Raw genomic sequence first — 13,258 nt, 5'->3', positions numbered from 1 at the left:
TTTAGAGTGGGCTGGTCACGTGAAAAGCTATTTGGGTTTGCTGGGTTTGGGGGAGTGCTGGTCAAATCCCTCAGCGATTACATCTGTTTCCAAGGAAGTGATTAAGAGTGCAGCAGGGGCAAAGGCCCGGCAGGGGACATTTTGGGGAAATCCAGGGCCTCGGAACAGCTGGCCCGATATGTTAGAATTTAGAAACGGGCGGGTTGCGAAGAGTACCTGGATTACGCCTCCCTTGGGTGGGAAAGGGCTCTACACCTAAAGTTCCGTATTGGAATTCTGCCAATTGCCGCATTTCGGCATAGATGGAACAATGCCGTTTCAACATCATGTATTCTTTGAGGCGAGCCCGAGGAGACTGTTCAACATTACTTATTACTCTGTCCGGCCACTAAGCCACTGAGGAAGCGCTTTTTGAAGCCTTTGTTTCTAAGGCGCGGCCTGCAGGTCAGTAGGTGATGCCATGGCAATATGCCCGGACACTGCAGGCGTAGAGGCTGTTCTTGCTACTGCTAGTTATTTGAGTTGGGAAGGAAAAATACACACGAGAAAGGCTAAGGGAGTAGAATAATGCTTTGGGGTAGAGAAACCCATTTGCATTGGCTGTCAATTTTGGTAAAATGCTGATCCCGCTTTCATTTGCTTCCTCTGGCAACATGACGAATTTGTTTTCCGATTGGAAGTGATTCATGAGCTAAGTGATTACGATGTTGTTGCATTTGTGGTTTGGATATCTGTGTGTAGCTTTTATGACCTTTTTGTCGAATTAAAGCTAATAAAGTAAAAACAAAAAACAAAAAAAAGAAATCTCACACACACACAGGCGCGCGGGCGCGCGCCAGGATTGAACTCCAAAAACATAGAGCCGCTCTGGGCATGGAGCCCTGTGTCCATTTTCAAGGGGCGTTTCTAGCCTTGGCTAACACACACTCTCAGAGCTGTGTTATTTCCTTCCTCTTCGGTGCGCTTTTCCTTCGGTCCCCGGGCGGTGAGGGGAGCAGACTTGATCAGGCACCGTAGGGAAAGAAGGGAAAAAGGATATGCTCGCGCTGCTATGCGTGGGAGGTGAGCAAGAGAGGTCGAATATGAAGCGGAAAACAAAGTTTGCCCATGTTCCTGTCGCAGCTGAAGGCGGCATGCCGGCTTTACAAGACGCTTGCAAGGGAGCCGAGGCCCTGCCAAGGGGAAGCTACTTTTGTGTAAGAGCTGGGAGATGTTGCGGTCCTGGTGACACATGTAAAATGACATAAATGTATGCGTGTCGCTATTAAAAAATGGATCATTTAGGCGGAGGAAACACAGTGTGTCGTTCGCAGGGACGGTGCTGTGAGCTGGGACCTGCCTCCCCTTCTGTGGACCAATCAGAAGGAAGCTCCTCCCTATATATGCACGCCGCTTGCCGGGCCGCCCATTACTGATCTGATCTGATCTGTGAGCGCGCTGACCGAGTCCTCCTGCAGAACAATGGCTGAAACTGCTCCCGCTGCTGTGGCTCCGCCGGCGGAACCTGCCGCCGCCGCCGCACCCAAGAAGAAGACGACGCAGAAGAAAGCAGCCGGCGCTGCCAAGGCCAAAAAGCCCACGGGGCCCAGCGTGGCCGACCTCGTCGTCAAGGTCGTGGCTGCCTCCACTGAGAGGAAGGGACTCTCCCTGCCCGCCATCAAGAAGGCTCTGAGCGCCCAGGGATACGACGTGGACAAGAACAACAGCAGAGTCAAGCTTGCCGTCAAGAGCCTGGTGAGCAAAGGAGCCCTAGCCCAGCTCAAGGGCACCGGTGCCTCTGGATCCTTCAAGCTCAACAAGAAGCAGTCGCAGGGCAAGGAGAAGGCGGCCAAGAAAGCGGCGGTGAAGAGCAAGACGCCCGCAGCAAAGAAGCCTGCCGGTGCTGCCAAGAAACCCAAAAAGGCTCCCGCCGGAGTCAAGAAGAGTCCCAAGAAGGTGAAGAAACCAGCAGGAGCCAAGAGCCCTAAAAAGCCCAAAGCTGCTCCAGCCAAGAAGGCCGCCAAGAGCCCCGCAAAAGCCAAAGCCGTGAAGGCGAAAGCGGCAAAGAAGAGCCCAGCCAAGGTCGTGAAGCCCAAGGCCGTCAAACCCAAAGCGGCAAAGCCCAAAAAGGCTGCACCCAAGAAGAAGTAGAGGCTTTCGCCGAGACCCTTCAAAAAACACACACAAAAAAACACAAAGGCTCTTTTAAGAGCCGCCCACAGCATCTGAAAAGCGAGCTAGCTCATGCCTCTTGCCAGACGCGTACTGCGATATACAACGGCATGTTTGAAAGCCAACATGTACCGGGCCCCGCGGCGAGAGTCTCCACTCGCTTCGGACGCCATGCGTGACCGTGGCCAGTGCGCCCCCACCTATAAGCCCCCACCAGTTGAGACATAAGGGCATCGTGTGCACAGATGTTGAGGCATGTGATCTGGCACAACCCCCCCGCCACCTCCTCCTCCTCCTCCTCCCCCCCCGCCCCTCCCCTCATCATAACCGCAGTGTTTCGAGGCGCTGCCATTGGGCTGGCCGCCGGCAAAGATGATGATGGTAGTGTGAAATGTCAGCGCGGGGGGCGGGGGGGCAGACTTCAGAGGCTGATTTGCCACTCTCGCTTGCCACCGGTCTGAAGGCTGGTGGGAGGTTGAATTGGGGCACGCAAGGGCTGGGTGGTGGGGCTATTTTATCTGTCCACAGCGACTCATGAAAGGCTGAGCACAACCCACGGCAATCTCTTTTTGCTTCCTGTTTATTGTTGGGCCAGCCAGCCAATCGAAGGCTTCCCATTCCTGCGTCACCGCTTCATAGCCATACCTTCGGACAGCGACCAATCACAGCACAACGCGGGCTTTTTTCAAACCTGCGCCTGTTATCGCCTCAGCCAATGAGAGGAGAGCTTGGTCTTCATATACCAGCTCCCCGCCAGAGGAGCGCCATTGTATCTCGTAGAGAGAAAGCAGATCTAGCAGCGCTGCCATGGCCCGTACTAAGCAGACCGCCCGCAAGTCCACAGGAGGCAAGGCGCCTCGCAAGCAGCTGGCCACCAAGGCTGCCCGGAAGAGCGCCCCCGCCACTGGCGGCGTCAAGAAACCTCACCGCTACCGACCCGGCACTGTGGCTCTGAGGGAGATCCGCCGCTACCAGAAATCCACCGAGCTGCTCATCCGAAAGCTGCCCTTCCAGCGCCTGGTGCGAGAAATCGCCCAGGACTTCAAGACCGACCTGCGCTTCCAGAGCTCGGCCGTCATGGCCCTGCAGGAGGCCAGCGAGGCCTACCTGGTTGGGCTCTTTGAGGACACCAACCTCTGCGCCATCCACGCCAAGCGGGTCACCATCATGCCCAAGGACATCCAGCTGGCCCGCCGCATCCGGGGCGAGAGGGCTTGAGGCACACGGCAGCACCGCAACAACCGCAGAAAACACCACAAAGGCTCTTTTAAGAGCCGCCACATTGTCACAGACGAGCTGCTCCTATCCGCCCCTGCTCTTCGCTTGGCTACGCTCGTAGCTCGGGCGAGCTTTTGGCTTCAGAGGCAAAAGCCAAACATCCGTTTGGCCCCATAGTTCACAGGGCTTTTCCGTGGCATGGAAGGCCCTCCAGTGTTGGGTGACGGAGGGGGGGATTTGAGGTATGCCCAAGATGCATTACTTATTCACCTGCCGGGCACACCCGGGGTCCCCCCCCCCCCCCCCCCACGGTAGCCGCAGGCATTATTTACGCACCATGCCAGGTTTGCGCCCGTGGTCAGCGGTCCTCTTGAGTGCTCGGAAGAGAGTGCAGGGTGCCCTGACTCTGAAGCGCTTGGAAGCAGCTCCTTTTCTGATCAGTGTTTGCAACGCGCCGTGGGGGCAAGTGGGGAGGCGGGGGATGCCGCCGACGGCATGGTGCCTGCCCCTAAACCATCAGAAGCGGCAGCTGGCTGTGAGTTCTTTGTTTGGCAGGCTCTCCCACCTACGCTACCCCGCCCAGAGACCAACGGCTAGTAAGCGCGGTCATTTCGAAACGCTGCCGTCTCCCCGCCCACCCGGCCCTGCGCAGACCGTGCTGCGCACGACCGCCAGCAGCCCTCCCTCTGGTCCGCCATGGGTGCATATAAGGAGCGGCTCAGGCGCTGAACCCGTCATTCTCCGCTCGCTTGTGAAGAAGAGAAGAGTCAGCATGTCTGGACGCGGCAAAGGAGGGAAAGGGCTCGGCAAAGGCGGCGCCAAGAGGCACAGGAAAGTGCTGCGAGACAACATCCAGGGCATCACCAAGCCCGCCATCCGCCGCCTGGCCCGCCGTGGCGGAGTCAAGCGCATCTCCGGCCTCATCTACGAGGAGACCCGGGGCGTGCTGAAGGTCTTCCTGGAGAACGTGATCCGGGATGCCGTCACCTACACCGAGCACGCCAAGAGGAAGACGGTCACCGCCATGGATGTGGTCTATGCCCTGAAGCGCCAGGGACGCACCCTCTACGGATTCGGGGGCTGAGCAGACCCCCACCCCCCACCGGACCCCACCTCTCGTTCCGACACCACAACACCAAAGGCTCTTTTAAGAGCCGCCCACACCCTCCCCGACCGAGCTGCTCATCTGCACTCTGCTTAAGCACCATACTCTGGCCCGCCTGAGCCAAAGTAGAGGGGCGTGCAAGGTTTATGTTTTGACTAGCAAGCCAGCGCCTTGAAAAAAAACCTCAGGCGAGTCTTGCACACTGATTTTATGAATGTCGCTTGTGTGTGAATGAAGAAAGAGATCAGAGCAAGCACATGGCGTTTTTGTGTCCTACTTGACAATTCTTTCTTTGCGCCCAGAATGTACCTGCAGGAGAAGGCAAAATCCTATGCCGAAGGTAAGGTCTTTCACACGGCTGTGCCTTCTGCCCCCGTGGCTATGAGGAGCGCTGGCTCTTGCCTAGAATGGGCCTGGCTACCAGTCGCGCCTTGAAACACTTGTGTATAGGCGCCTTTATAAATGCCATATGTCCTATCATATCATATCGGGATCGGGGCCAAGCCGGCCCGAATCCCCTCCAGTGCGCTAGGGCTTCTCGCTCTCGCCGAGGGGCAGGCTTTCCGATTGATTTACCCTTTGAACGCATTCGGGGTTGACCACAGCGCCGCCCTTTAACGCAAGGGGGCAACTGCACTCGGGGTTTGTGTATCCAGAAGGGAGAGCCAGGTGTCTGTGTCCTGCTCAGTTTGCCCCTCTACCCATTCTCCTGAGCGTGTGAATGGGGTGAGCGTTGCCGGAGGCCTCTGCGCGCGTCATGCTGGTCAGAGAGTTGCTGGTTAGTTAGTTAGTTAGTGAGGCACGCAAAGCGTCAAGGCCCACCATGGCCTCCTCCCCACACTCCTACCTACCACTGGCCTCTGCAGAGAGCTGCCCGTCTCACTTCCTTGCTTTGCCACTGCCAAGCCCTCTCACTGAGATAGATAGATACATTGTACACCGTGTTGGGAGAGTGGCAGATGAGGGGAGGGACCTGTCTGGGGATTCCACTCATTACCCTAAGGGAAGTGCAAGGGTTCCTGGGAGGCATGCATGAACCGTTTGACTCCAAGAAAGGAAGGCCTGGCCGAGATATGAAACCCAGAGTGGCCCATTTCACCCTTTTTTTTCCCTTTCTTTCCTTTTAGTGTTTTGGTGGGCAGGCGGAGGGCCCTCTCTCTCAAACCTCACTCTAACTTGCTCAGGTGCTGTGCCCAGTGGGGTCTGCTGGGAATTTTGCCCGTCAAGGGCAAAGCCCGTCAAGGGCAAAGCACAGTGGCGTTTGTCAGGCGTTCGTCAGGCTTTCGGGGCAGGGGCCAGAACGCCTGGCTGGCTGGCTGGCTGGCTGGCTGCTGCAGCTGCTGCTGCTGCTGCTGCTGCTGCTGCTGCTTCTCCCAGAAACCCAGCCCAGTGTCCCCAAGGACAGGCCTCTCCTCCCAGCGATGAGAAGAGGAGAAAGGAAGATCAAAGTGGGGCTGAGGCTTCCTCAGAAGGGTCAGGCCCTGTCGCGAACCAGAAGATGGACTCGGACTCAGAAGGGTCAGGCCCTGTGGCGAACCAGAAGATGGACTCGGACTACAGTGGGTCTTGGTGGAGACTTGTTTATTCAGATAAAAGAAACACGCCTATCGGCTCTCCCGCTATGAGGGAAGTTCCCTGCCTTCTAAAACAAAAACAAAGGGCGCCCGTCGAAGTCCAAGAATGAAAGAGCCCTGCCTGAGTCCACACTCCTAGTTGCTGACTGGCCCTCCCACGTTAGAAAACCTCGCTAAAAGGAAAAGGAGGCTTGCACAATAGCCTCGGAAGTGCGCGTCTGTCTGGCCCGACTCGTAGAGGGCTCATTTGCACAGCCCACACTTCTCCAGATCCCACCTTTATGGCACCGGGACTCCCCAAAGTCAAGTCCTGTGGCTCTTTGGCAGGGTTATTGGCTCTCAGTCCAATTCATCTCGTATATTTGTCGGCTTTCCCAGCCTTGGCAACAAGCACGCGCATCCATTGCCCTCCTTTGTTCACAGGGCGGGTGCCCATTCGCTTCTCTTAGGATCTAGTACTGGGGCGGATACCCCAGCCTTGGTAGACCGTGTTTGGATCTCTTCCCCTCTGTTTAACTTGGCTCGCACGCCCGTTCCACCCCTTTCAGAATGTCGTACGTTGGGCGGCTTCTCCAGCCGTGATATGCAGTATTTGTATCTCTTTCACTCTCTTTTGCTTGGGTCGTGGGCCCGTTCCGCTCTTTCAGACTTTCACACGCTTGGCGGCTTCTCCAGCGGTGACATGCAGTATTCGAGCCCCTCTCACGCTCGGTCTTACCTGGGTCTTGTGGCCGTCCATTTTCCCAGCCTCTCCTGCCGTGGACGGCTTCTCCAGTCTTTGCCCCCAACGTTTACAGCCCTCCCTCCCGTCCTCACGTTGGGAGTGTTTGCATCGCTGTTTGTGCTCGTCTGGTCGGTACAGGCACTCGCCGGGTGGGGCTCGGGGACTCTGGCTCCTTCCTGTTCCCTAGTCTCGGCGTCGGTCGCTGGGCGCCGGGCCCACCACTGTTCTCTAGCCGTCGCGCCCCCGGGGAAGGCGGTTTTCTTCCCGTCTTGGCTCCGCTCCTGACCCGGGGCCTCTTTGATATTAATTTTGTTTAACTATTTTCTTCTACCATTCTCCAAAGTCTCACGTGCTCAAAAGTCTGAAAACACACATCCAAAATAAAAAAGACTCTCTAATACCTGCTCGGTCAGAGCTCCCGCCTTGTAGCCTCCAGCTAGCGGGTCTCGCTTTGGCTAGGCCAACCGCTGGCTCGGGCCCTCCAGGACGTATCCACAGCGGCTCGCCTCTGCGTGTGGAGGATTCTCCTCCCGTCTGCACGAGTCGGTCACGGCGTAGGAGGTGTCTCCCCATTCACAGTTCTTACTGTGTTTAAGCACGTCGGTACTTGCCCAGGCCCCTAGGCCGGAGGGTCTTGCCGAGCGGGCTCACCTCCCTAGCCCTAGGCGGGGCAGGGCCGTCCCTGCCAACGCTTCTCCCTGCGTGTGCCCCAAGCGCTGATTTCTGCCCTTCCTGTCCCGCATATTGGAGGTTCCACCTTTGGGTGGCACGCCCCCCCGTGTGCCCGGCCTGCCACGCCCGAGCATGCTCCTTCATGGTCGAGGCCAGTGTCTGTGTGAAAAGGACATGGACTGGGACGAGGGGGCAGAAGGCCCGAGATCATGTAGGGTAAAGTGACTGCAAGCAAACACGGCCCCTGCATGCATGTAGAATGCAAAGACAATCTGGTTTCAGAGGCTGGCTGCCAGCAAATGGGCCCAGCAATTGAACCCTGGAAGCAAGGATAACCCCACGAAACATGAAATCAGGCACTTGTGGATGTTTTGTCCCAGCACGGGAGCGGTCCTTTAGAGTGGGCTGGTCACGTGAAAAGCTATTTGGGTTTGCTGGGTTTGGGGGAGTGCTGGTCAAATCCCTCAGCGATTACATCTGTTTCCAAGGAAGTGATTAAGAGTGCAGCAGGGGCAAAGGCCCGGCAGGGGACATTTTGGGGAAATCCAGGGCCTCGGAACAGCTGGCCCGATATGTTAGAATTTAGAAACGGGCGGGTTGCGAAGAGTACCTGGATTACGCCTCCCTTGGGTGGGAAAGGGCTCTACACCTAAAGTTCCGTATTGGAATTCTGCCAATTGCCGCATTTCGGCATAGATGGAACAATGCCGTTTCAACATCATGTATTCTTTGAGGCGAGCCCGAGGAGACTGTTCAACATTACTTATTACTCTGTCCGGCCACTAAGCCACTGAGGAAGCGCTTTTTGAAGCCTTTGTTTCTAAGGCGCGGCCTGCAGGTCAGTAGGTGATGCCATGGCAATATGCCCGGACACTGCAGGCGTAGAGGCTGTTCTTGCTACTGCTAGTTATTTGAGTTGGGAAGGAAAAATACACACGAGAAAGGCTAAGGGAGTAGAATAATGCTTTGGGGTAGAGAAACCCATTTGCATTGGCTGTCAATTTTGGTAAAATGCTGATCCCGCTTTCATTTGCTTCCTCTGGCAACATGACGAATTTGTTTTCCGATTGGAAGTGATTCATGAGCTAAGTGATTACGATGTTGTTGCATTTGTGGTTTGGATATCTGTGTGTAGCTTTTATGACCTTTTTGTCGAATTAAAGCTAATAAAGTAAAAACAAAAAACAAAAAAAAGAAATCTCACACACACACAGGCGCGCGGGCGCGCGCCAGGATTGAACTCCAAAAACATAGAGCCGCTCTGGGCATGGAGCCCTGTGTCCATTTTCAAGGGGCGTTTCTAGCCTTGGCTAACACACACTCTCAGAGCTGTGTTATTTCCTTCCTCTTCGGTGCGCTTTTCCTTCGGTCCCCGGGCGGTGAGGGGAGCAGACTTGATCAGGCACCGTAGGGAAAGAAGGGAAAAAGGATATGCTCGCGCTGCTATGCGTGGGAGGTGAGCAAGAGAGGTCGAATATGAAGCGGAAAACAAAGTTTGCCCATGTTCCTGTCGCAGCTGAAGGCGGCATGCCGGCTTTACAAGACGCTTGCAAGGGAGCCGAGGCCCTGCCAAGGGGAAGCTACTTTTGTGTAAGAGCTGGGAGATGTTGCGGTCCTGGTGACACATGTAAAATGACATAAATGTATGCGTGTCGCTATTAAAAAATGGATCATTTAGGCGGAGGAAACACAGTGTGTCGTTCGCAGGGACGGTGCTGTGAGCTGGGACCTGCCTCCCCTTCTGTGGACCAATCAGAAGGAAGCTCCTCCCTATATATGCACGCCGCTTGCCGGGCCGCCCATTACTGATCTGATCTGATCTGTGAGCGCGCTGACCGAGTCCTCCTGCAGAACAATGGCTGAAACTGCTCCCGCTGCTGTGGCTCCGCCGGCGGAACCTGCCGCCGCCGCCGCACCCAAGAAGAAGACGACGCAGAAGAAAGCAGCCGGCACTGCCAAGGCCAAAAAGCCCACGGGGCCCAGCGTGGCCGACCTCGTCGTCAAGGTCGTGGCTGCCTCCACTGAGAGGAAGGGACTCTCCCTGCCCGCCATCAAGAAGGCTCTGAGCGCCCAGGGATACGACGTGGACAAGAACAACAGCAGAGTCAAGCTTGCCGTCAAGAGCCTGGTGAGCAAAGGAGCCCTAGCCCAGCTCAAGGGCACCGGTGCCTCTGGATCCTTCAAGCTCAACAAGAAGCAGTCGCAGGGCAAGGAGAAGGCGGCCAAGAAAGCGGCGGTGAAGAGCAAGACGCCCGCAGCAAAGAAGCCTGCCGGTGCTGCCAAGAAACCCAAAAAGGCTCCCGCCGGAGTCAAGAAGAGTCCCAAGAAGGTGAAGAAACCAGCAGGAGCCGAGAGCCCTAAAAAGCCCAAAGCTGCTCCAGCCAAGAAGGCCGCCAAGAGCCCCGCAAAAGCCAAAGCCGTGAAGGCGAAAGCGGCAAAGAAGAGCCCAGCCAAGGTCGTGAAGCCCAAGGCCGTCAAACCCAAAGCGGCAAAGCCCAAAAAGGCTGCACCCAAGAAGAAGTAGAGGCTTTCGCCGAGACCCTTCAAAAAACACACACAAAAAAACACAAAGGCTCTTTTAAGAGCCGCCCACAGCATCTGAAAAGCGAGCTAGCTCATGCCTCTTGCCAGACGCGTACTGCGATATACAACGGCATGTTTGAAAGCCAACATGTACCGGGCCCCGCGGCGAGAGTCTCCACTCGCTTCGGACGCCATGCGTGACCGTGGCCAGTGCGCCCCCACCTATAAGCCCCCACCAGTTGAGACATAAGGGCATCGTGTGCACAGATGTTGAGGCATGTGATCTGGCACAACCCCCCCGCCACCTCCTCCTCCTCCTCCTCCTCCTCCCCCCCCCCGCCCCTCCCCTCATCATAACCGCAGTGTTTCGAGGCGCTGCCATTGGGCTGGCCGCCGGCAAAGATGATGATGGTAGTGTGAAATGTCAGCGCGGGGGGCGGGGGGGCAGACTTCAGAGGCTGATTTGCCACTCTCGCTTGCCACCGGTCTGAAGGCTGGTGGGAGGTTGAATTGGGGCACGCAAGGGCTGGGTGGTGGGGCTATTTTATCTGTCCACAGCGACTCATGAAAGGCTGAGCACAACCCACGGCAATCTCTTTTTGCTTCCTGTTTATTGTTGGGCCAGCCAGCCAATCGAAGGCTTCCCATTCCTGCGTCACCGCTTCATAGCCATACCTTCGGACAGCGACCAATCACAGCACAACGCGGGCTTTTTTCAAACCTGCGCCTGTTATCGCCTCAGCCAATGAGAGGAGAGCTTGGTCTTCATATACCAGCTCCCCGCCAGAGGAGCGCCATTGTATCTCGTAGAGAGAAAGCAGATCTAGCAGCGCTGCCATGGCCCGTACTAAGCAGACCGCCCGCAAGTCCACAGGAGGCAAGGCGCCTCGCAAGCAGCTGGCCACCAAGGCTGCCCGGAAGAGCGCCCCCGCCACTGGCGGCGTCAAGAAACCTCACCGCTACCGACCCGGCACTGTGGCTCTGAGGGAGATCCGCCGCTACCAGAAATCCACCGAGCTGCTCATCCGAAAGCTGCCCTTCCAGCGCCTGGTGCGAGAAATCGCCCAGGACTTCAAGACCGACCTGCGCTTCCAGAGCTCGGCCGTCATGGCCCTGCAGGAGGCCAGCGAGGCCTACCTGGTTGGGCTCTTTGAGGACACCAACCTCTGCGCCATCCACGCCAAGCGGGTCACCATCATGCCCAAGGACATCCAGCTGGCCCGCCGCATCCGGGGCGAGAGGGCTTGAGGCACACGGCAGCACCGCAACAACCGCAGAAAACACCACAAAGGCTCTTTTAAGAGCCGCCACATTGTCACAGACGAGCTGCTCCTATCCGCCCCTGCTCTTCGCTTGGCTACGCTCGTAGCTCGGGCGAGCTTTTGGCTTCAGAGGCAAAAGCCAAACATCCATTTGGCCCCATAGTTCACAGGGCTTTTCCGTGGCATGGAAGGCCCTCCAGTGTTGGGTGACGGAGGGGGGGATTTGAGGTATGCCCAAGATGCATTACTTATTCACCTGCCGGGCACACCCAGCGTCCCCCCCCACGGTAGCCGCAGGCCTTATTTACGCACCATGCCAGGTTTGCGCCCGTGGTCAGCGGTCCTCTTGAGTGCTCGGAAGAGAGTGCAGGGTGCCCTGACTCTGAAGCGCTTGGAAGCAGCTCCTTTTCTGATCAGTGTTTGCAACGCGCCGTGGGGGCAAGTGGGGAGGCGGGGGATGCCGCCGACGGCATGGTGCCTGCCCCTAAACCATCAGAAGCGGCAGCTGGCTGTGAGTTCTTTGTTTGGCAGGCTCTCCCACCTACGCTACCCCGCCCAGAGACCAACGGCTAGTAAGCGCGGTCATTTCGAAACGCTGCCGTCTCCCCGCCCACCCGGCCCTGCGCAGACCGTGCTGCGCACGACCGCCAGCAGCCCTCCCTCTGGTCCGCCATGGGTGCATATAAGGAGCGGCTCAGGCGCTGAACCCGTCATTCTCCGCTCGCTTGTGAAGAAGAGAAGAGTCAGCATGTCTGGACGCGGCAAAGGAGGGAAAGGGCTCGGCAAAGGCGGCGCCAAGAGGCACAGGAAAGTGCTGCGAGACAACATCCAGGGCATCACCAAGCCCGCCATCCGCCGCCTGGCCCGCCGTGGCGGAGTCAAGCGCATCTCCGGCCTCATCTACGAGGAGACCCGGGGCGTGCTGAAGGTCTTCCTGGAGAACGTGATCCGGGATGCCGTCACCTACACCGAGCACGCCAAGAGGAAGACGGTCACCGCCATGGATGTGGTCTATGCCCTGAAGCGCCAGGGACGCACCCTCTACGGATTCGGGGGCTGAGCAGACCCCCACCCCCCACCGGACCCCACCTCTCGTTCCGACACCACAACACCAAAGGCTCTTTTAAGAGCCGCCCACACCCTCCCCGACCGAGCTGCTCATCTGCACTCTGCTTAAGCACCATACTCTGGCCCGCCTGAGCCAAAGTAGAGGGGCGTGCAAGGTTTATGTTTTGACTAGCAAGCCAGCGCCTTGAAAAAAAACCTCAGGCGAGTCTTGCACACTGATTTTATGAATGTCGCTTGTGTGTGAATGAAGAAAGAGATCAGAGCAAGCACATGGCGTTTTTGTGTCCTACTTGACAATTCTTTCTTTGCGCCCAGAATGTACCTGCAGGAGAAGGCAAAATCCTATGCCGAAGGTAAGGTCTTTCACACGGCTGTGCCTTCTGCCCCCGTGGCTATGAGGAGCGCTGGCTCTTGCCTAGAATGGGCCTGGCTACCAGTCGCGCCTTGAAACACTTGTGTATAGGCGCCTTTATAAATGCCATATGTCCTATCATATCATATCGGGGTCGGGGCCAAGCCGGCCCGAATCCCCTCCAGTGCGCTAGGGCTTCTCGCTCTCGCCGAGGGGCAGGCTTTCCGATTGATTTACCCTTTGAACGCATTCGGGGTTGACCACAGCGCCGCCCTTTAACGCAAGGGGGCAACTGCACTCGGGGTTTGTGTATCCAGAAGGGAGAGCCAGGTGTCTGTGTCCTGCTCAGTTTGCCCCTCTACCCATTCTCCTGAGCGTGTGAATGGGGTGAGCGTTGCCGGAGGCCTCTGCGCGCGTCATGCTGGTCAGAGAGTTGCTGGTTAGTTAGTTAGTTAGTGAGGCACGCAAAGCGTCAAGGCCCACCATGGCCTCCTCCCCACACTCCTACCTACCACTGGCCTCTGCAGAGAGCTGCCCGTCTCACTTCCTTGCTTTGCCACTGCCAAGCCCTCTCACTGAGATAGATAGATACATTGTACACCATGTTGG

At 57.1% G+C, this 13,258-nt stretch overlaps 2 protein-coding genes across 2 annotated transcripts; both read left to right on the top strand.

Annotated features, from left to right (window-relative positions):
- Positions 1–1,461: 1,461 nt before the first annotated feature.
- Positions 1,462–2,134, top strand: LOC138559164 (histone H1-like). Its single transcript, XM_069642730.1, has one exon. It carries the CDS (start codon positions 1,462–1,464, stop codon positions 2,128–2,130), a length of 669 nt encoding a protein of 222 aa, XP_069498831.1. The 3' UTR covers positions 2,131–2,134.
- A 7,165-nt stretch (positions 2,135–9,299) lies between these two features.
- Positions 9,300–9,972, top strand: LOC138559128 (histone H1-like). Its single transcript, XM_069642693.1, has one exon. It carries the CDS (start codon positions 9,300–9,302, stop codon positions 9,966–9,968), a length of 669 nt encoding a protein of 222 aa, XP_069498794.1. The 3' UTR covers positions 9,969–9,972.
- The last annotated feature ends 3,286 nt before the right edge of the window (positions 9,973–13,258 follow it).

The sequence above is a fragment of the Ambystoma mexicanum genome, unplaced genomic scaffold, assembly GCF_040938575.1.
Source record: "Ambystoma mexicanum isolate Mex_15411 unplaced genomic scaffold, UKY_AmexF1_1 Mex_scaf45, whole genome shotgun sequence".
Lineage (NCBI taxonomy): Eukaryota > Metazoa > Chordata > Amphibia > Caudata > Ambystomatidae > Ambystoma > Ambystoma mexicanum.
Note: the sequence above shows the minus strand (reverse complement) of the source record. Positions and strands in the feature narration are given on the sequence as shown.

What these genes read in the sequence shown, in the direction of transcription:
- LOC138559128 (XM_069642693.1), top strand. Translation starts at nt 9,300, where the DNA reads ATGGCTGAAACTGCTCCCGCTGCTGTGGCTCCGCCGGCGGAACCTGCC.
- LOC138559164 (XM_069642730.1), top strand. Translation starts at nt 1,462, where the DNA reads ATGGCTGAAACTGCTCCCGCTGCTGTGGCTCCGCCGGCGGAACCTGCC.